At 36.9% G+C, this 21640-nt stretch overlaps 2 protein-coding genes across 2 annotated transcripts; both read left to right on the forward strand.

Moving 5' to 3' along the window:
• Positions 1 to 1128: 1128 nt before the first annotated feature.
• Positions 1129 to 7906, forward strand: LOC131709071 (U6 snRNA-associated Sm-like protein LSm2). Its single transcript, XM_059010855.1, has 5 exons — positions 1129 to 1254; positions 5053 to 5120; positions 5353 to 5383; positions 6503 to 6562; positions 7531 to 7906. The coding sequence occupies exons 1-5, from the start codon at positions 1252 to 1254 to the stop codon at positions 7654 to 7656; spliced, it is 288 nt and encodes a 95-aa protein (XP_058866838.1). The 5' UTR covers positions 1129 to 1251; the 3' UTR covers positions 7657 to 7906.
• Positions 7907 to 12499: 4593 nt separating this feature from the next.
• LOC117965007 (U6 snRNA-associated Sm-like protein LSm2) lies at positions 12500 to 18087 on the forward strand. The gene is made up of 5 exons (XM_034909945.2): positions 12500 to 12608; positions 15211 to 15278; positions 15511 to 15541; positions 16664 to 16723; positions 17693 to 18087. The coding sequence occupies exons 1-5, from the start codon at positions 12606 to 12608 to the stop codon at positions 17816 to 17818; spliced, it is 288 nt and encodes a 95-aa protein (XP_034765836.1). The 5' UTR covers positions 12500 to 12605; the 3' UTR covers positions 17819 to 18087.
• The last annotated feature ends 3553 nt before the right edge of the window (positions 18088 to 21640 follow it).

The raw sequence follows: 21640 nt of genomic DNA on the forward strand, positions 1-21640 counted from the left end.
ATAATTGTTAACGTGTAAGTTAAAAAAAAGGACATTTACATTTATTTAGATTATTATTATTATTTTTTGTTAGTTATTTAGCAGACGCCTTTATCCAAAGCGAGAGACTAGGGGGTGAACTATGCATTAACAACTGCTGCAGAATCACATAAAATAAGACCTTGTTTGTTTTACGTCACCTGAAGTACGGAACACAAGGTTAAGTGACTTGCTCAGGGTCACATACAGTGAGTCCATGGCTGAGCGAGGATTTGAACCGGGAACCTCCTGGTATCAAGGCCTTTTCTTTAACCACTGGACCACCAAGACACCACCAATATACTTTAAAAAATGGATAATAATAATACATAAAAAAACGTTACATGATTAAAAGGTTCCACTTAATTAAATGGTGTTTGCACAAAGCATGTCTGCTGGATTTTTCTCATTTCTGTAATCTTCAGGTCCTGAATATCTTCACATTGAGTAGTATAGAAACTCAACTGACACCTCTCTCTCTCTCTTAAAATGTTTTATCTGAAAATGCTCTGTAAAATGCGCCTATTAATATCCTCGTGGTGTAGTACTAATTATACACAAATATAGAATGACGAATAGTGTAAGAAAATGCCTAAAATAATGGAGCTTTAACATTATAGTTTAAGTATGCAGTAGAAAAATGCAGCACTCCTCTAACTGCTGCCCCCGCCCCACTCGCTGTCATTATTTAGAAATGACCAGTTTAACCCTGTTAATGTTATGTACGTTCCCGTTGCAACTGCTATTAAGATAGTTTAAGGAGCTGGGGATGACCCGCAGAGATATTAGTATCTAGTACAGTACTCAATTTAGTACAGAACTAAGGACTAAAATCTCAAGTTCGTTGCCACTGGCCACGGTAGACCGAATTAACCAGGCCATCTCAATTAAATGCATGCTGCAACCTGCAGAAACCGTTCATAACTCTGGGAAGTTTGTATACAGTTGTCTCCGTTTTCCTCAAAAGCTTATTAATACACTAAAACTAAAATAACTATTGAGTTATTTATAAAACTACAGTTTTTTTGTTTTTATAAAAAAACGCTGAAACTTAGTATTATATTTTCTTGTGGGTCAACAAAAAAAACAGCCACACACTCCGGCGCAGCCTGATGACATCATGTCAAATTTTCCTATCGATGACTGTAAGAACTGAATTCTCGTTTCTGATCAACTCTCGCGAGCTGTCAACGAAGAATTAGCGCGCAGCGAGAAGGGAATTCGTATCTGAAAATGGTAAGATTGTATTATGTTGAAATAAATATTGTTCATTAAATACTTGCTTTTTTTAAACTGCCGTAATGTAGAGCTGTTTACATTTTCTTGTAGGTTCCTGTTTATTATTTATTTATTTACAAATAACTAAAACACTACACAGGTGGTCTGTAACGTTAGATCATAACCTGGAAATAATATTTTTGGCGTGTTTAAAATACAAAACCGGCATTGCATTTAACATTTACGTTGCATAACTAAGAGGACAACAACCTTGCATCCATTGTGAATAGACGAGATGTAAACAGATATTTACAAATTGATTGTTATAGTACCATACTTGTTATTGTCAGTTTGACTCGGGCTGTTATTTTGATTTCACGGTAGAAATGTATTTCTGGTGCAGCATCTATCAATAACACAGTCTAGGAACCTCTGAGTAGTAAAGCAAGTTCGATTATACTGTGCTGCCGGTAGCAGTCGCTTCTAGTTCTCACTGACCTGAAAAAAGAACAAGGACCAGGGGTCACAAATGGAGATTAGATAAAGGGGCATTCAGAACAGAAAATAGGAGGCACTTTTTTACACAGAGAATTGTGAGGGTCTGGAACCAACTCCCCAGTAATGTTGTTGAAACTGACAACCTGTGATCCTTCAAGAAGCTGCTTGATAAGATTCTGGGATTAATAAGCTACTAACAACCAAACGAGCAAGATGGGCCGAATGGCCTGCTCTCATTTGTAAACTTTCTTATTGGTAACAAGCTCAGGTGTGTCTTATTAAACTCCTAGTAAAACCAGGAATGGATCAAACTGCTATGCAATGGGAGTCTTATTTCCATCCCTGTGTTGGGGAAAAAAAAAAGTTGCATTGCTTGAAATATGAAAAAGTGACATATATAATATATATATTTTCACACTGCAATTATAAATCCCAAAGGTAGTCAAAACTAGCACATAACTGTAGAACATAAGAACATAAGAAAGTTTATAAACAAGAGGAGGCCATTCAGCCCATCTTGCTCGTTTGGTTGTTAGTAGCTTATTGATCCCAGAATCTCATCAAGCAGCTTCTTGAAGGATCCCAGGGTGTCAGCTTCAGCGACATTACTGGGGGGTTGGTTCCAGACCCTCCCAATTCTCTGTGTAAAAAAGTGCCTCCTATTTTCTGTTCTGAATGCCCCTTTATCTAATCTCCATTTGTGATCCCTGGTCCTTATTTCTTTTTTGAGGTCAAAAAAGTCCCCTGGGTTGACATTGTCTATACCTTTTAGGATTTTGAATGTTTGAATCAGATCGCCACGTAGTCTACTTTGTTCAAGATTGAATAGATTCAGTTCTTTTAGCCTATCTGCATACGACATGCCTTTTAAACCCGGGATAATTCTGGTTGCTCAGAACTGAACACAATATTCTAGGCGAGGTCTTACTAATGCATTGTAGAGTTTTAACATTACTTCCCTTGATTTAAATTCAACACTTCTCACAATATATCCGAGCATCTTGATGGCCTTTTTTATAGCTTCCCCACATTGTCTAGATGAAGACATTTCTGAGTCAACATAAACTCCTAGGTCTTTTTCATAGTTCCCTTCTTCAATTTCAGTATCTCCCATATGATATTTATAATGCACATTTTTATAGCCCGCATGCAATACTTTACACTTTTCTCTATTAAATTTCATTTGCCATGTGTCTGCCCAATTCTGAATGCTGTCTAGATCATTTTGAATGACCTTTGCTGCTTCAACAGTGTTTGCCACTCCTCCTATTTTTGTGTCCTCTGCAAATTTAACGAGTTTGCTTACTATACCAGGATCTAAATCATTAATGTAGATTAGGAATAGCAGAGGACCTAATACTGATCTCTGTGGTACACCACTGGTTACCTCACTCCATTTTGAGGTTTCTCCTCTAATCAGTACTTTCTGTTTTCTACATGTTAACCACTCCCTAATCCATGTGCATGCATTTCCTTGAATCCCTAATGCGTTCAGTTTGAGAATTAATCTTTTATGTGGGACTTTGTCAAAAGCTTTCTGGAAATCTAAATAAACCATGTCGTATGCTTTGCAGTTATCCATTTTCAATGTTGCATCCTCAAAAAAGTCAAGTAGGTTAGTTAGACACGATCTCCCTTTCCTAAAACCATGCTGGCTGTCTCCCAGGATATTGTTACCATATAGGTAATTTTCCATTTTGGATCTTATAGTTTCCATAAGTTTACATATAAGAGAAGTCAGGCTTATTGGTCTGTAGTTACCTGGTTCGGTTTTGTCTCCCTTTTTGTGGATCGGTATTACGTTTGCTATTTTCCAGTCTGTCGGTACAACCCCTGTGTCAAGAGACTGTTGCATGATCTTGGTTAGCGGTTTGTAAATAACTTCTTTCATTTCTTTGAGTACTATTGGGAGGATCTCATCTGGCCCGGGGTATTTGTTTATTTTAAGAGCTCCTATTCCCTTTAACACTTCTGCTTCTGTTATGCTAAAGTTATTTAAAATTGGATAGGAACAGGTCGACATGTCGGACATGTTGTCCGTGTCCTCCTTTGTAAAAACCTGTGAAAAGTAATCATTTAATATATTTGCTATTTTTTTTTCTTCATCTATGATTTTGCCATTTGTGTCTCTTAGACATTTAACCTCCTCTTTGAATGTTCTCTTGCTGTTATAATATTGGAAAAATATTTTGGAATTGGTTTTAGCCCCCTTAGCAATATTGATTTCTATCTCTCTCTTGGCCTTTCTAACTTCCTTTTTGACTTGTGTTTGCAGTTCCAAGTACTCTTTCTGTGTACTTTGTTTTTGGTCCCTTTTTAAATGCTCTGTAAAGTGCCTTTTTTCGCTGAATTTTTTTTTTTTAATTGATCTATTATACCATTTTGGCCATTTTGTTTTAGATTTAGATTGGTCTACTTTTGGGATGTAATTGTTTTGCGCCTCTAGTATTACATTTTTAAAAAACAGCCATGTTTTTGTAAGTGTACATGCAGGTTGTTGTTGTTTTAAAAAACCCATAAAAAGGTTTTGCTGGGGTTTCCAAGTAGGTCCCAGGAATTCTGATAAAGTAATGTTACCCTGGGATCAGTTTATTTACAGGAACACTGCTGTTAGGTGTAAAACCTACAAGTCATTACATATACCAGGACCCAGAGTTATACAACATCTACTTCAGAAATCCACTTGGCGTAGTTTGCAGATAGTCAGGAACTCAAAGACCTGTAATATTTATAATAATAATAATAATAATAATAAACTTTATTTTGTACAGCACCCTTAAAAACAGTCATCTCAGAGTGCTATTAGCTTTAAAAACACTCAGAGAAGCTGAGTCCCTGATCTGTAGTGGAATAGAGTTCCATAATTTGGGGGCATAGCAACAGAAGACCCTGTCACCCATGGAGCGCAGGCGAGCAGGTGGGACACACAGCGGTCTGAGATCAGCAGAGCGGAGGTTGCGAGTGGGAGTGTAAAAAGATAAAAGATCTGACAGATAAGTCGGAGCTAGCCCATGAAGAGCCTTGTATGTCAGCATTCAAAAATCAATTCTGAACCTGATAGGCATGCCAGTGCAAGGCCTCCAAGACAGGAGCAATGTGATCTCTTGAGCGGGGCCGAGACAAAATTCTGGCTGCAAAGTTTTGGACAAATTGAATTTTAGTGAGGATGCTGTTAGACACCCCAGCGAGCAGGGCGTTACAGTAATCGATCCTGGAGAAAACAAAAGCATGAACCACTTTTTCAGCTGCAGGTAGAGAAAGCATGGGACGCAGTCTGGCAATATTTCTGTGGATTAAACAGCTTGTCAATCTTTGCAGCTGTTCTACTCGTTCTTTAAGTCGCTGGTGGGGAAGGACGTGGTGGTGGAGCTGAAGAATGATTTGAGGTGAGCTTTGAATCAGATTTTCTGTTGATTTAAAGCATATTGACGTGTGTCCATGCCGCAGTACTGCATGCTCTGATTCTGGCATGACTGAACCATGTTAAAGCCCAGACTACAGAGTGGTCTATGTATGCAGAAAACTCTGGTCCTGGAGTGCCATTTTTATATCCCTGCTTCTTTCAAAGCAAAACATGTAATTCAGTAACAGCTTGCTTTATTTTTCCATTCTTTGTAGTATCTGTGGAACTCTGCATTCGGTTGATCAGGTATGTATGCTTTTCAAGGATGTAATGTAGTTCATCTATCTTTACACATGTGTCACACTTTGGAGATTAAAGGCTGGCTCATACTTCTGTTGCATGTGAATGCGATATGTCGGCTGTGCAGCTTCACTATTTGCTGTAAGAAGGACGCATCGTGTCAAAGCCCTTTTGACTGCGTAGTTGTCGTTCATACATTAAATGCGTTAGCGAAATTTGAAAACTGACATTTTTGGAGATGTCCTGAGTTTGTACTTCATATACAAGAGGTTTAAAAAAAAAATCAAAAGCGGTACATCCGTCCTGTCAATCAACAGAGAATCTGAAAGGGGGCAATTTTATACATTAAATTAGAGAGATGCGGGTATGTGACACAGACATTTTTTTCGAATGACCGGTGAAAGGTTTGACGATCTGTTAAACAGAAATACGTGCATCTAAACCTGCACGTAGATTTTTAACATTTAAAATAAATAACTAATGTGGTTGTTTCGTGCCCCACCCAGGAGAACCCTAGTTTGAGAACCCCTGATTTAGAGAACCGATTTTCCATTGTAATGAAATTTGCTTATGACATTTAGAAAGGTTTTTTTTTTAAGAGGGTCAGAATCTGGGTAGATAAGGCAGTGCCTGTCCATTTGCACATATGGTCAGCTTACATTTTTATATTCGCAGCCAGTGGAGGTAGGTCATGACGATAGTGATACTAAAAAATCTTTTATTTTTTTGACTAGAATTGTTTCTCAGTGAGTTACTAAATTACAACTGATTTTTAAAAGCACTTTGAAACCCTCCCTGTTTGCATCGGTAGATGAACAGGGACACTGCCTGCCCCTTTTAGGAAGCATTTGTACTCTCAGCTTAGTCTTTTAAATATAAGAAAGCTGACAGATATTCGTTATGAGGAAGTTTAATGCATGGGGGAACTGAGCAAAAACCAGTAACCTGCTTTTACAGTAAAAACCTTCAATAATCCCCAAGTTCATCTTGAATAAGTCATGAATAATATTCATTATCTTTTGTGACTTTTTATTTTATTTATTTATATCAAGATTGTGGGATAGACAGTCCAAGCTTTTCTGCCTCCTCAATATGGTTGCTAATTTTGCTCTTTTTCCTGTTCAGTATCTGAACATCAAGCTTACAGACATCAGTGTCACAGACCCGGAGAAATACCCCCACATGGTGAGTCCTACATATATATATATATATACAAATATATATATACACACACACACAGACACACACAGAGCTGAGCCAGGGTAACCAACCCAGGGAAAATACCCCCACATGGTCACCCTCACACACAGAAGTACTAGAAAGAAAGTTGGTACTACATTTAGACAAACAACAAGGATTATTCAGTTTTTTTAATAGTAGTTCACACTAAGACCTCCTTAAAAAGTACTTTAATTTAATGAAAGTAATTGTTTTTAAAAGGAATACACATGCTGTCCCTAATCTCAATAATGTGTTAACGGGACAGCCCGTTAACGTGGGGTATCTTTTAGTACTTTTGAGAATTAAAATAGTTTTTCATAAATGCAGAAGTATTTTTTTTTTATTATTGTGCTGGTGATATAATGAACGTTTCCATATATGCATAATTAAGTCACACTTTTTAGTCACACTCCATTAGTTCTAGAGAACAGTGTATGTTAAAACTTGCTTAGGCTGTTCATTAACACATTTTGTTGATGATATCATAATCTGTGGTACATAGAGGCTGTTTGCCTGTAACACTTGTATGTTAACATAAATGAACAGAACCTGTTAACCAAGTCTAATGAAACTTGGGCATTCTTTATTGAGACTACCAGAATTTTGGGGATATTCAAATGTCAAGCCCAAGGCATATGTGTCAGCAAGTACCATAACACAGTTATTATTATTATTATTATTATTATTATTATTATTATTATTAATAATAATAAATAATAATAGCAGTATTATTATTACTAATAATAATAATAATAGAGACTGCTGCTGCAGAGTCACTTACAATAGGACCTCGGTTTTACGTCTCATCCGAAGGACGGAGCGCAAGGAGATGAAGTGACTTGCTCAGGGTCACGCACAGTGAGTCAGTGGCTGAGCTGGGATTGAACTGGGAAGCTCGCAGTACAATTGTAGTGTTTGCTTATGTTCCACAGCTTTCGGTGAAGAACTGTTTTATCCGTGGCTCCGTGGTGCGGTACGTACAGCTCCCTGCGGACGAGGTGGACACACAGCTACTGCAGGACGCCGCTCGCAAAGAGGCCATGCAGCAGAAACAGTGATTTCAACTGGGGAGGGAGGGGCAGGAGAGATGGGTTAGTGGGTAGGGTTTTTTATTCACTTTTTGTTCAGCAACAAACAGCAGAAGATATGTTTGTTTTGGGGGGGGGGGCACTAAAATGTAAGTAATTCTATAACGTGTAAGAATGGATTTTTGTTTTTTGAAACCATGAAAAGGTCTGAAGTTTGAAGATCATTTTTATTTTGTTATGCGGTGTTTGACATTTGAAAAATAAAAAATAAATTATATAACTGTACTGTGTTATTACTGTAGTACAGGTTGCATTCTTCCTGTTGAGTGGCTCCGGAAAAGGTTTTTATGTTCAAAATTACAACTTGATTGTGCACGTTTATCAGAACCGTGTGCACCCCCCAAGAAAACAATACTTGCATGTATTGGTACAGTAAAAAAAAAAAAAACTGGAGGAATTTGTAAAAGGAAGCATTTAAAAAAGAAATAATGACAAAGTGTGCTAAAGTTACATAGCCTTTAAACACAGCTGGCCACGATTTAAGTACCAGTAAATGAAACAGGAACGTGTTTGGAATATCATTATAAAATCTTGTTTGTTTTTTAATCATTTCTCAGCTGGTCCATAGTACCATTTTTACTGTGCATGAAATTCCAGGATAATGGCATTTTCAGGTTCCTTGGAAGGCCCTGTTGTAGTTCTAAAAAAGTGTGGTCCATTTATTTTTTATTTTTTTTTAGGATTATTTTATATAGATTTTAAATATTAGTCCCAAATTAAAGTTATTTCATTGAATATAAACTTGAATTCTTTTAAAATCCATTTTCTACCTCTCTAATCTTTAACATGATTACTGGTTCCCATCCCTTATTCAGAGAATCATTTGATTTTTTCGGTTGTGTTTTTTTTTTTTTTTTTTTAAGTTAATTCAGATGCAAATATTTTGACGCTCCACTGTAGATCAGCTGCTACATCCTGGTAACCTGGCTGAAGTTCCTGTGATCTGATTGCAGGGGTGTTGGCCGACAGCAAAACCATACCCTGTACAAATATTTGCATTCCGTTGTTCTGTTTTTCAAAACAAAGGAGATGCTTGTCATTGGTGCTGCCAACAGCTGTAAATACAGTACAAACCTGCAATACAAGTTTAATTTATGATGGGTTTGCTTTTTAAACAATTGATTTAATGTACCTTCCCTAACAGAAAACCCAATTGGAATCCCATTATAATCCCTTTGTTACCCTTAGCAGAACCATCCCCAAACCAATAAATTACACCCTGTGTGTTATTGTACAAACTTACTAGCACTGTGTATTCATTCATACCTGCTGCAGGAACCACCTCCTTCACACCCCCTCAAATTTACAATAAACCAATTCATTTCTGACCACATTCCAATCGTTTTATCAGGGAGGGGAGTCTTACCCCAGCCCTGCCATTTTCAAGCACATCAAAAACAAACAATATTCACATGTGCAGGGCCTGATCAAAAATGATCAAACTGATGTTACCTTTTAGGCTTATTGATACAGGGGCCAACGTACTAGATGCTAAAATATCGACAGAACTTAAAAGCAGTGACTTACAACGGCAAAAGTCAAAGCAGTTTTAATAAACCGTTTTCTCTAAAGAATTGAGATGTCATTAAAGCAGAGCAAAGGAATGTATTCATGAGTCAGACACTCCTTTGATGGCACGGGTTACTGCAATTAGTTTGTCCAAAACTATTAAACACTCTGCTGCATTAGGAAATACTAAACTATAATTCAATATGTTTGGCATGTACAGTTATGGCCTAAAGAGTCTACCAGCATCCATGTTCAAACCCAGCCCATCAGAGAGGGGAAGGAGAAAAATAGGTTGGGTTGCTCTTTATTCAAATAAGAAATGATGCGCACTTCCACTACTGTACACACTGCCTGCTCAAAGCACCCACACTGCACAGCCTGCTCTCTCTCGCTCATCAAGTTCCACAGCCTTTTGCCTGGAATCCAAGGTAAGCTTTGTCTGTCTGAATTATTATTAATGTTATTAGAAATCATTCTACGGTTGATAAGCATTCCTACAATTGAAATGAGAGTTGCAGAACCTCCCTTGTAATTCAACACCAACAACATGTTCTCCAGCACCTGTTCAATGATGTTACATCAAATAAAAAAGTGACTGAATATTATTAATTTTTCATATGTACTGTGTATGTCTCAGTTGCTTTATAGAGTATATGAAAGGGTGATGAAATTATCTGACACTAACCTCATATCATAATTGTCTTGTACTGATGCAAATCAGTACTATTACAACTGCTAGAAAGAACTTGTCAAAAAGGAATCGTGTAGCTTGTTTTGAAATGTTCAATATTTCCTGCAGCACAGTGATTATATACAGGATTTACCAATAAGTACCAGTAGCTTAACATGTGTATGTGGTCTACACACGAAAACGATTAGTCATAGGATCACAGTGATTTGCTTGTGGTGCTGTTTTGCACATCATTTTCATGTGTGACGAGTATACAGATTTTTCGTTTTGTGGAATCATAACTATCTATTCAAAGGCACAGATTGTAATGTGCATCTTTCAAAACATCATCAGCCTGCAGATATCTTCTATGCTACAAGAAGGATGAAGCAAAAACACTAGCTTTTCAATATAGTGTTTATCTGTGTATGTAAAAATAATGTGATGTCTTGTAACAATTGTAAGTCGCCCTGGATAAGGGCGTCTGCTAAGAAATTATTTGTTTATTTAGCAGACGCCTTTATCCAAGGTGACTAACAGAGACTAGGGTGTGTGAACTATGCATCAGCTGCAGAGTCACTTACAATTACATCTAACTAGAAAGACAGAGCACAAGGAGGTTAAGTGACTTGCTCAGGGTCACACAATGAGTCAATGGCTGAGGTGGGATTTGAACCGGGGACCTCCTGGTTACAAACCCTTTTATTTAACCACTGGACCACACAGCCAATCATCATCATCATCATCATCATCATCATCATCATCATCATCATCATCATCATCATCATCATCATCATCATCATCATCATCATCATCATCATCATCATCATCATCATCATCATCATCATCATCATCATCATCATCATCAGATGTAGAGCTATGGCCAAACGTGTTGCATCACCGAGCATTTTTAAACAAACAAACAAACCAAAAAACTATATGAACATAATTTAGACCTTTTATGTAACATAATGTAATCAACGAAACTACAAACTGATATCTCAAAAGTCTGCCTGAAGCCTATTATTCCACACAGATATGAAACACTAACCCTACATGTCATAAAACCATATATTCAAAAAACAACAACAAAAAAATGCAATATTTATTGGGTTTAGGGAAGAAACCTGTATGGCCTGTAAATAAGTTTGCTGTTTGTTCTGTTTTAATTTGAAATACACTGGGTGTATCAAGTTAAAATACACAGGGTGTGGTAGGGATTATGAATCACGACACTGAAGATTCAGACAGGTAATGGAAATGAACAGGGATGTGTGGGAAACATTCTTAACTGCGTCAGATGGTGAACAAGAATTTCATAATTATTATTATTATTATTATTATTATTATTATTATTATTATTATTATTATTATTATTATTATTATGTATTTATTTGTTATTGGGTTTTTGTTTTTTGTTTTTTTTCTAAATCCCTATGTATAATACTCCATTAAAAATCCGATCGCGGATCCCGGTGCGATTTCGCGGAATGCACCCTTGGTTGCAGAATTATTGATTAGTATTGATAAGAACAAATTCAAGTTTTTGTAAACATTCCATAAGTTGGCGCACTGAGATTTTTGAATACCTGTGCTTTGTTTATCTTGCTCAACCCCCACTTAGGAAAAACAAACCACTCGTTTTAGACACTGACGTGCTGTGATTGTTAAAATCTAGAGCTAAAACTGATAAATTTCTTAAGAGCAAACATGTGTCTGGAGGCAAAAGCCACAAAGGAAATAAAACAGCCGCTGCTCGTGCTCGGAAATACCCAGAAATGTGAGGACAGAAGTAAACTGCAGACCGTGCTTGTCGTTTCTGAAGAAACTATCAGAGCCCAGTTTTCTTTACTTCAATAGGAAAGCATAACTTCAAACACGTGACACACTGTCCTGAGAAAATGGAGAACATTTTTTTAAATTATTATTTTTATTTTTCTTTCAGTCAATTTTATTCAGAATCAACACTATTTGAAAGAATATGACATTTGAGGGAATTGTTTTTAGTATGTACTGTAATAAACTTTGAAAACAGCCCTATAAAAATAAATAAATAAATAAATAAGCGGGTTGGTTTTAACTTTTAAAAGGCTACTAGAGAATTCAAGAATTTCTGTTGCAGAAATCGTGGACCGTTGCTGCAGAATTTGGAAACATATGCAGCACTTTTCATGGGGGACTAAATGTAGTTGATGTAAAATAAGGGCTCTGTTAATGTTATGTACGTTCCCGTTGCAGCTGGTACTAAGATAGTTTAAGGAGCTGGGGATGATCCGCAGAGATATTAGTATCTAGTACAGTACTCAATTTAGTACAGAAGTAAGGACTAAAATCTCAAGTTCGTTGCCACTGGCCACAGTAGACCGAATTAACCAGGCCATCTCAATTAAATGCATGCTGCAACCTGCAGAAAACGTTCATAACTCTGGGAAGTTTGTATACAGTTGTCTCCGTTTTCCTCAAAAGCTTATTAATACACTAAAACTAAAATAACTATTGAGTTATTTATAAAACTACAGTTCTGTTTTTTTTTTTGTTTTTTTTAGACGCTGAAACTTAAAGTATTATATTTTCTTGTGAGTCAACAAAAAAAACAGTTACACACTCCGGCGCAGCCTGATGACATCATGTCAAATTTTCCTATCGAGGACTGTAAGAACTGAATTCTCGTTTCTGATCAACTCTCGCGAGCTGTCAACGAAGAATTAGCGCGCAGCGAGAAGGGAATTCGTATCTGAAAATGGTAAGATTGTATTATGTTGAAATAAATATTGTTCATTAAATACTTGCTTTTTTTAAACTGCCGTAATGTAGAGCTGTTTACATTTTCTTGTAGGATCCTGTTTATTATTTATTTATTTATTTATTTACAAATAACTAAAACACTACACAGGTGGTCTGTAACGTCGTTAGATCATAACCTGGAAATTACATTTTTGGCGTGTTTAAAATACAAAACCAGCATTGCATTTAACATTTACGTTGCATAACTAAGAGGACAACAACCTTGCAGCCATTGTGAATAGACGAGATGTAAACAGATATTTACAAATTGATTGTTATAGTACCATACTTGTTATTGTCACTTTGACTCGGGCTGTTATTTTGATTTCACGCTAGTAGAAATGTATTTCTGGTGCAGTATGAATCAGTAACACAGTCTAGGAATCTCTGAGTAGTCCTCTAATCAGTACTTTCTGTTTTCTACATGTTAACCACTCCCTAATCCATGTGCATGCATTTCCTTGAAACCCTAATGCGTTCAGTTTGAGAATTAATCTTTTATGTGGGACTTTGTCAAAAGCTTTCTGGAAATCTAAATAAACCATGTCGTATGCTTTGCAGTTATCCATTTTCAATGTTGCATCCTCAAAAAAGTCAAGTAGGTTAGTTAGACACGATCTCCCTTTCCTAAAACCATGCTGGCTGTCTCCTAGGATATTATTGCCATATAGGTAATTTTCCATTTTGGATCTTATTATAGTTTCCATAAGTTTACATATAAGAGAAGTCAGGCTTATTGGTCTGTAGTTACCTGGTTCGGTTTTGTCTTCCTTTTTGTGGATCGGTATTACGTTTGCTATTTTCCAGCTTGTCGGTACAACCCCTGTGTCAAGAGACTGTTGCATGATCTTGGTTAGCGGTTTGTAAATAACTTCTTTCATTTCTTTGAGTACTATTGGGAGGATCTCATCTGGCCCGGGGTATTTGTTTATTTTAAGAGCTCCTATTCCCTTTAACACTTCTGCCTCTGTTATGCTAAAGTTATTTAAAATTGGATAGGAACAGGTCGACATGTCGGGCATGTTGTCCGTGTCCTCCTTTGTAAAAACCTGTGAAAAGTAATCATTTAATATATTTGCTATTTTTTTCTTCATCTATGATTTTGCCATTTGTGTCTCTTAGACATTTAACCTCCTCTTTTGAATGTTCTCTTGCTGTTATAATATTGGAAAAACATTTTGGAATTGGTTTTAGCCCCCTTAGCAATATTGATTTCTATCTCTCTCTTGGCCTTTCTAACTCCCTTTTTGACTTGTGTTTGCAGTTCCAAGTACTCTTTCTGTGTACTTTGTTTTTGGTCCCTTTTAAATGCTCTGTAAAGTGCCTTTTCGCTGAATATATTTTTTTTAATTGATCTATTATACCATTTTGGCCATTTTGTTTTAGATTTAGATTTGTCTACTTTTGGGATGTAATTGTTTTGCGCCTCTAGTACTACATTTTTAAAAAACAGCCATGTTTTTGTAAGTGGGCAGCAGTGTGGAGTAGTGGTTAGGGTGCTGGACTCTTGACCGGAGGGTTGTGGGTTCAATCCCTGGTAGGGGACACTGCTGCTGTACCCTTGAGCAAGGTACTTTACCTAAATTGCTCCAGTAAAAACCCAACTGTATAAATGGGTAATTGTATGTAAAAATAATGTGATATCTTGTAACAATTGTAAGTCGCCCTGGATAAGGGCGTCTGCTAAGAAATAAATAATAATATTATTATTATTATTATTATTATTATTATTAAGTGTACATACAGGTTGTTGTTGTTTTAAGAAACCCATAAAAAGGTTTTGCAGGGGTTTCCAAGTAGGTCCCAGGAATTCTGATAAAGTAATGTTCCCCTGGGATCAGTTTATTTACAGGAACACTGCTGTTAGGTGTAAAACCTACAAGTCATTACATATACCAGGACCCAGAGTTATACAACATCTACTTCAGAAATCCACTTGGCGTAGTTTGCAGATAGTCAGGAACTCCAAAAGACCTGTAATATTTATTATAATAATAAACTTTATTTTGTACAGCACCCTTAAAAGCAGTCATCTCAGAGTGCTATTAGCTTTAAAAACACTCAGAGAAGCTGAGTCCCTGATCTCTAGTGGAATAGAGTTCCATAATTTGGGGGCATAGCAACAGAAGGTCCTGTCGCCCATAGAGCGCAGGTGAGCAGGTGGGACACACAGCAGTCTGAGATCAGCAGAGCGGAGGTTGCGAGTGGGACTGTAAAAAAATAAAAGATCTGACAGATAAGTCAGAGCTAGCCCATGAAGAGCCTTGTATGTCAGCATTCAAAAATCAATTCTGAACCTGATAGGCATGCCAGTGCAAGGCCTCCAAGACAGGAGTAATGTGATCTCTTGAGCGGGGCCGAGACAAAATTCTGGCTGCAAAGTTTTGGACAAATTGAATTTTAGTGAGGATGCTGTTAGACACCCCAGCGAGCAGGGCGTTGCAGTAATCGATCCTGGAGAAAACAAAAGCATGAACCAGTTTTTCAGCTGCAGGTAGAGAAAGCATGGGACGCAGTCTGGCAGTATTTCTGTGGATTAAACAGCTTGTCAATCTTTGCAGCTGTTCTACTCGTTCTTTAAGTCGCTGGTGGGGAAGGACGTGGTGGTGGAGCTGAAGAATGATTTGAGGTGAGCTTTGAATCAGATTTTCTGTTGATTTAAAGCATATTGACGTGTGTCCATGCCGCAGTACTGCATGCTCTGATTCTGGCATGACTGAACCATGTTAAAGCCCAGACTACAGAGTGGTCTATGTATGCAGAAAACTCTGGTCCTGGAGTGCCATTTTTATATCCCTGCTTCTTTCAAAGCAAAACATGTAATTCAATAACAGCTTGCTTTATTTTTCCATTCTTTGTAGTATCTGTGGAACTCTGCATTCGGTTGATCAGGTATGTATGCTTTTCAAGGATGTAATGTAGTTCATCTATCTTTACACATGTGTCACACTTTGGAGATTAAAGGCTGGCTCATACTTCTGTTGCATGTGAATGCGATATGTCGGCTGTGCAGCTTCACTATTTGCTGTAAGAAGGACGCATCGTGTCAAAGCCCTTTTGACTGCGTAGTTGTCGTTCATACATTAAATAAAGAATGCGTTCGCGAAATCTGAAAACTTACATTTTAGGAGATGTCCTGAGTTTGTACTTCATATACAACAGGTTTAAAAAAAAAAATCAAAAGCGGTACATCTGTCCTGTCAACCGACAGAGAATCCGAAAGGAGGCAATTTTATACATTAAATTAGAGAGATGCGGGTATGTGACACAGACATTTTTTTCGAATGACAGGTAAAAGGTTTGACGATCTGTTAAACAGAAATACATCTAAACCTGCACGTAGATTTTTAACATTTAAAATAAATAACTAATGTGGTTGTTTCGTGCCCCACCCAGGAGAACCCTAGTTTGAGAACCCCTGATTTAGAGAACCGGTTTTCCATTGTAATGAAATTTGCTTATGACATTTAGAAAGGTTTTTTTTTAAGAGGGTCAGAATCTGGGTAGATAAGGCAGTGCCTGTCCATTTGCACATATGGTCAGCTTACATTTTTATATTCGCAGCCAGTGGAGGTAGGTCACGACGATAGTGATACTAAAAAATCTTTTATTTTTTTGACTAGAATTGTTTCTCAGTGAGTTACTAAATTACAACTGATTTTTAAAAGCACTTTGAAACCCTCCCTGTTTGCATCGGTAGATGGACAGGGACACTGCCTGCCCCTTTTAGGAAGCATTTGTACTCACAGCTTAGTCTTTTAAATATAAGAAAGCTGACAGATATTCGTTATGAGGAAGTTTAATGCATGGGGGAACTGAGCAAAAACCAGTAACCTGCTTTTACAGTAAAAACCTTCAATAATCCCCAAGTTCATCTTGAATAAGTCATGAATAATATTCATTATCTTTTGTGACTTTTTATTTTATTTATTTATATCAAGATTGTGGGATAGACAGTCCAAGCTTTTCTGCCTCCTCAATATGGTTGCTAATTTTGCTCTCTTTCCTGTTCAGTATCTGAACATCAAGCTTACAGACATCAGTGTCACAGACCCGGAGAAATACCCCCACATGGTGAGTCCTACATATATATATATATACAAATATATATATACACACACACAGACACACACAGAGCTGAGCCAGGGTAACCAACCCAGGGAAAATACCCCCACATGGTCACCCTCACACACAGAAGTACTAGAAAGAAAGTTGGTACTACATTTAGACAAACAACAAGGATTATTCAGTTTTTTTAATAGTAGTTCACACTAAGACCTCCTTAAAAAGTACTTTAATTTAATGAAAGTAATTGTTTTTAAAAGGAATACACATGCTGTCCCTAATCTCAATAATGTGTTAACGGGACAGCCCGTTAACGTGGGGTATCTTTTAGTACTTTTGAGAATTAAAATAGTTTTTCATAAATGCAGAAGTATTTTTTTTTTATTATTGTGCTGGTGATATAATGAACGTTTCCATATATGCATAATTAAGTCACACTTTTTAGTCACACTCCATTAGTTCTAGAGAACAGTGTATGTTAAAACTTGCTTAGGCTGTTCATTAACACATTTTGTTGATGATATCATAATCTGTGGTACATAGAGGCTGTTTGCCTGTAACACTTGTATGTTAACATAAATGAACAGAACCTGTTAACCAAGTCTAATGAAACTTGGGCATTCTTTATTGAGACTACCAGAATTTTGGGGATATTCAAATGTCAAGCCCAAGGCATATGTGTCAGCAAGTACCATAACACAGTTATTATTATTATTATTATTATTATTAATAATAATAATAATAATAATAATAATAATAATAATAATAGCAGTATTATTATTACTAATAATAATAATAGAGACTGCTGCTGCAGAGTCACTTACAATAGGACCTTGTTTGTTTTACGTCTCATCCAAAGGATGGAGCGCAAGGAGATGAAGTGACTTGCTCAGGGTCACGCACAGTGAGTCAGTGGCTGAGCTGGGATTGAACTGGGAAGCTCGCAGTACAATTGTAGTGTTTGCTTATGTTCCACAGCTTTCAGTGAAGAACTGTTTTATCCGTGGTTCCGTGGTGCGGTACGTACAGCTCCCTGCGGACGAGGTGGACACACAGCTACTGCAGGACGCCGCTCGCAAAGAGGCCATGCAGCAGAAACAGTGATTTCAACTAGGGAGGGAGGGGCAGGAGAGATGGGTTAGTGGGTAGGGTTTTTTATTCACTTTTTGAGGCAGGTAGGGATTATTCAGCAACAAACAGCAGAAGATATGTTTTTGTTTTCGGGTGGGGGCACTAAAATGTAAGTAATTCTATAACTTGTAAGAATGGATTTTTGTTTTTTGAAACCGTGAAAAGGTCTGAAGTTTGAAGATCATTTTTATTTTGTTATGCGGTGTTTGACATTTGAAAAATAATAAATAAATTATATAACTGTACTGTGTTATTACTGTAGTACAGGTTGCATTCTTCCTGTTGAGTGGCTCCGGAAAAGGTTTTTATGTTCAAAATTACAACTTGATTGTGCACATTTATCAGAACCGTGTGCACCCCCCAGGAAAGCAATACTTACATGTATTGGTACAATAAAAAAAAAAAACTGGAGGAATTTGTAAAAGGAAGCATTTAAAAAAGAAATAATGACAAAGTGTGCTAAAGTTACATAGCCTTTAAACACAGCTGGCCACGATTTAAGTACCAGTAAATGAAACAGGAACGTGTTTGGAATATCATTATAAAATCTTGTTTGTTTTTTAATCAATTCTCAGCTGGTCCATAGTACCATTGTTACTATGCATGAAATTCCAGGATAATGGCATTTTCAGGTTCCTTGGAAGGCCCTGTTGTAGTTCTAAAAAAGTGTGGTCCATTTATTTTTTAATTTTTAGGATTATTTTATATAGATTTTAAATATTAGTCCCAAATTAAAGTTATTTCATTGAATATAAACTTGAATTCTTTTAAAATCCATTTTCTACCTCTCTGATCTTTAACATGATTACTGGTTCCCATCCCTTATTCAGAGAATCATTTGATTTTTTTGTTTTAAGTTAATTCAGATGCAAATATTTTGACGCTCCACTGTAGATCAGCTGCTACATCCTGGTAACCTGGCTGAAGTTCCTGTGATCTGATTGCAGGGGTGTTGGCCGACAGCAAAACCATACCCTGTACAAATATTTGCATTCCGTTTTGTTTCTCGAAACAAAGGAGATGTTTGTCATTGATACTGCCAACATCTGTAAATACAGTACAAACCTGCAATACAAGTTTAATTTATGATGGGTTTGCTTTTTAAACAATTGATTTAATGTACCTTCCCTAACAGAAAACCCAATTGGAATCCCATTATGATCCCTTTGTTACCTTTAGCAGAACCACCCCCAAACCAATAAATTACACCCTGTGTGTTATTGTAAAAACTTATTAGCACTGTGTATTCATTCATACCTGCTGCAGGAACCACCTCCTTCACACCCCCTCAAATTTACAATAAACCAATTCATTTCTGGCCACATTCCAATCGTTTTATCAGGGAGGGGAGTCTTACCCCAGCCCTGCCATTTTCAAGCACATCAAAAACAAACAATATTCACATGTGCAGGGCCTGATCAAAAATGATCAAACTGATGTTACCTTTTAGGCTTATTGATACAGGGGCCAACGTACTGTAGATGCTAAAATATCGACAGAACTTAAAAGCAGTGACTTACAACGGCAAAAGTCAAAGCAGTTTTAATAAACCGTTTTCTCTAAAGAATTGAGATGTCATTAAAGCAGAGCAAATGAATGTATTCATGAGTCAGACACTCCTTTGATGGCACGGGTTACTGCAATTAGTTTGTCCAAAACTATTAAACACTCTGCTGCATTAGGAAATACTAAACTATAATTCAATATGTTTGGCATGTACAGTTATGGCCTAAAGAGTCTACCAGCATCCATGTTCAAACCCAGCCCATCAGAGAGGGGAAGGAGAAAAATAGGTTGGGTTGCTCTTTATTCAAATAAGAAATGATGCGCACTTCCACTACTGTACACACTGCCTGCTCAAAGCACCCACACTGCACAGCCTGCTCTCTCTCGCTCATCAAGTTCCACAGCCTTTTGCCTGGAATCCAAGGTAAGCTTTGTCTGTCTGAATTATTATTAATGTTATTAGAAATCATTCTACGGTTGATAAGCATTCCTACAATTGAAATGAGAGTTGCAGAACCTCCCTTGTAATTCAAAACCAACAACATGTTCTCCAGCACCTGTTCAATGATGTTACATCAAATAAAAAAGTGACTGAATATTATTAATTTTTCATATGTACTGTGTATGTCTCAGTTGCTTTATAGAGTATATGAAAGGGTGATGAAATTATCTGACACTAACCTCATATCATAATTGTCTTGTACTGATGCAAATCAGTACTATTACAACTGCTAGAAAGAACTTGTCAAAAAGGAATCGTGTAGCTTGTTTTGAAATGTTCATTATTTCCTGCAGCACAGTGATTATATACAGGATTTACCAATAAGTACCAGTAGCTTAACATGTGTATGTGGTCTACACACGAAAACGATTAGTCATAGGATCACAGTGATTTGCTTGTGGTGCTGTTTTGCACATCATTTTCATGTGTGACGAGTATACAGATTTGTCGTTTTGTGGAATCATAACTATTCAAAGGCACAGATTGTAATGTGCATCTTTCAAAACATCATCAGCCTGCAGATATCTTCTAAGCTACAAGAAGGATGAAGCAAAAACACTAGCTTTTCAATATAGTGTTTATCTGTGTATGTAAAAATAATGTGATGTCTTGTAACAATTGTAAGTCGCCCTGGATAAGGGCGTCTGCTAAGAAATTATTTGTTTATTTAGCAGACGCCTTTATCCAAGGTGACTAACAGAGACTAGGGTGTGTGAACTATGCATCAGCTGCAGAGTCACTTACAATTACATCTAACTAGAAAGACAGAGCACAAGGAGGTTAAGTGACTTGCTCAGGGTCACACAATGAGTCAGTGGCTGAGGTGGGATTTGAACCGGGGACCTCCTGGTTACAAACCCTTTTATTTAACCACTGGACCACACAGCCCATCATCATCATCATCATCATCATCATCATCATCATCATCATCATCATCATCATCATCATCATCATCATCATCATCATCATCATCATCATCATCATCATCATCTGTAGAGCTATGGCCAAACGTGTTGCATCACCGAGCATTTTTAAACAAACAAACAAACCAAAAAACTATATGAACATAATTTAGACCTTTTATGTAACATAATGTAATCAACGAAACTACAAACTGATATCTCAAAAGTCTGCCTGAAGCCTATTATTCCACACAGATATGAAACACTAACCCTACATGTCATAAAACCATATATTCAAAAAACAACAACAAAAAAATGCAATATTTATTGGGTTTAGGGAAGAAACCTGTATGGCCTGTAAATAAGTTTGCTGTTTGTTCTGTTTTAATTTGAAATACACTGGGTGTATCAAGTTAAAATACACAGGGTGTGGTAGGGATTATGAATCACGTCACTGAAGATTCAGACAGGTAATGGAAATGAACAGGCATGTGTGGGAAACATTCTTAACTGCGTCAGATGGTGAACAAGAATTTCATAATCATTATTATTATTATTATTATTATTATTATTATTATTATTATTATGTATTTATTTGTTATTGGGTTTTTGTTTTTTGTTTTTTTTCTAAATCCCTATGTATAATACTCCATTAAAAATCCGATCGCGGATCCCGGTGCGATTTCGCGGAATGCACCCTTGGTTGCAGAATTATTGATTAGTATTGATAAGAACAAATTCAAGTTTTTGTAAACATTCCATAAGTTGGCGCACTGAGATTTTTGAATACCTGTGCTTTGTTTATCTTGCTCAACCCCCACTTAGGAAAAACAAACCACTCGTTTTAGACACTGACGTGCTGTGATTGTTAAAATCTAGAGCTAA

The sequence above is a fragment of the Acipenser ruthenus genome, chromosome 41 (genome assembly GCF_902713425.1).
Source record: "Acipenser ruthenus chromosome 41, fAciRut3.2 maternal haplotype, whole genome shotgun sequence".
In the NCBI taxonomy this organism is placed as follows: domain Eukaryota; kingdom Metazoa; phylum Chordata; class Actinopteri; order Acipenseriformes; family Acipenseridae; genus Acipenser; species Acipenser ruthenus.

Excerpts from the sequence above, each read along its gene's own strand:
- LOC131709071 (XM_059010855.1), top strand. Across the intron at positions 5,121-5,352 it reads GAGCTGAAGAATGATTTGAG|TATCTGTGGAACTCTGCATT; the intron begins GTGAGCTTTGAA and ends CATTCTTTGTAG. Across the intron at positions 5,384-6,502 it reads CTCTGCATTCGGTTGATCAG|TATCTGAACATCAAGCTTAC; the intron begins GTATGTATGCTT and ends TTTCCTGTTCAG.
- LOC117965007 (XM_034909945.2), top strand. Across the intron at positions 15,279-15,510 it reads GAGCTGAAGAATGATTTGAG|TATCTGTGGAACTCTGCATT; the intron begins GTGAGCTTTGAA and ends CATTCTTTGTAG. Across the intron at positions 15,542-16,663 it reads CTCTGCATTCGGTTGATCAG|TATCTGAACATCAAGCTTAC; the intron begins GTATGTATGCTT and ends TTTCCTGTTCAG.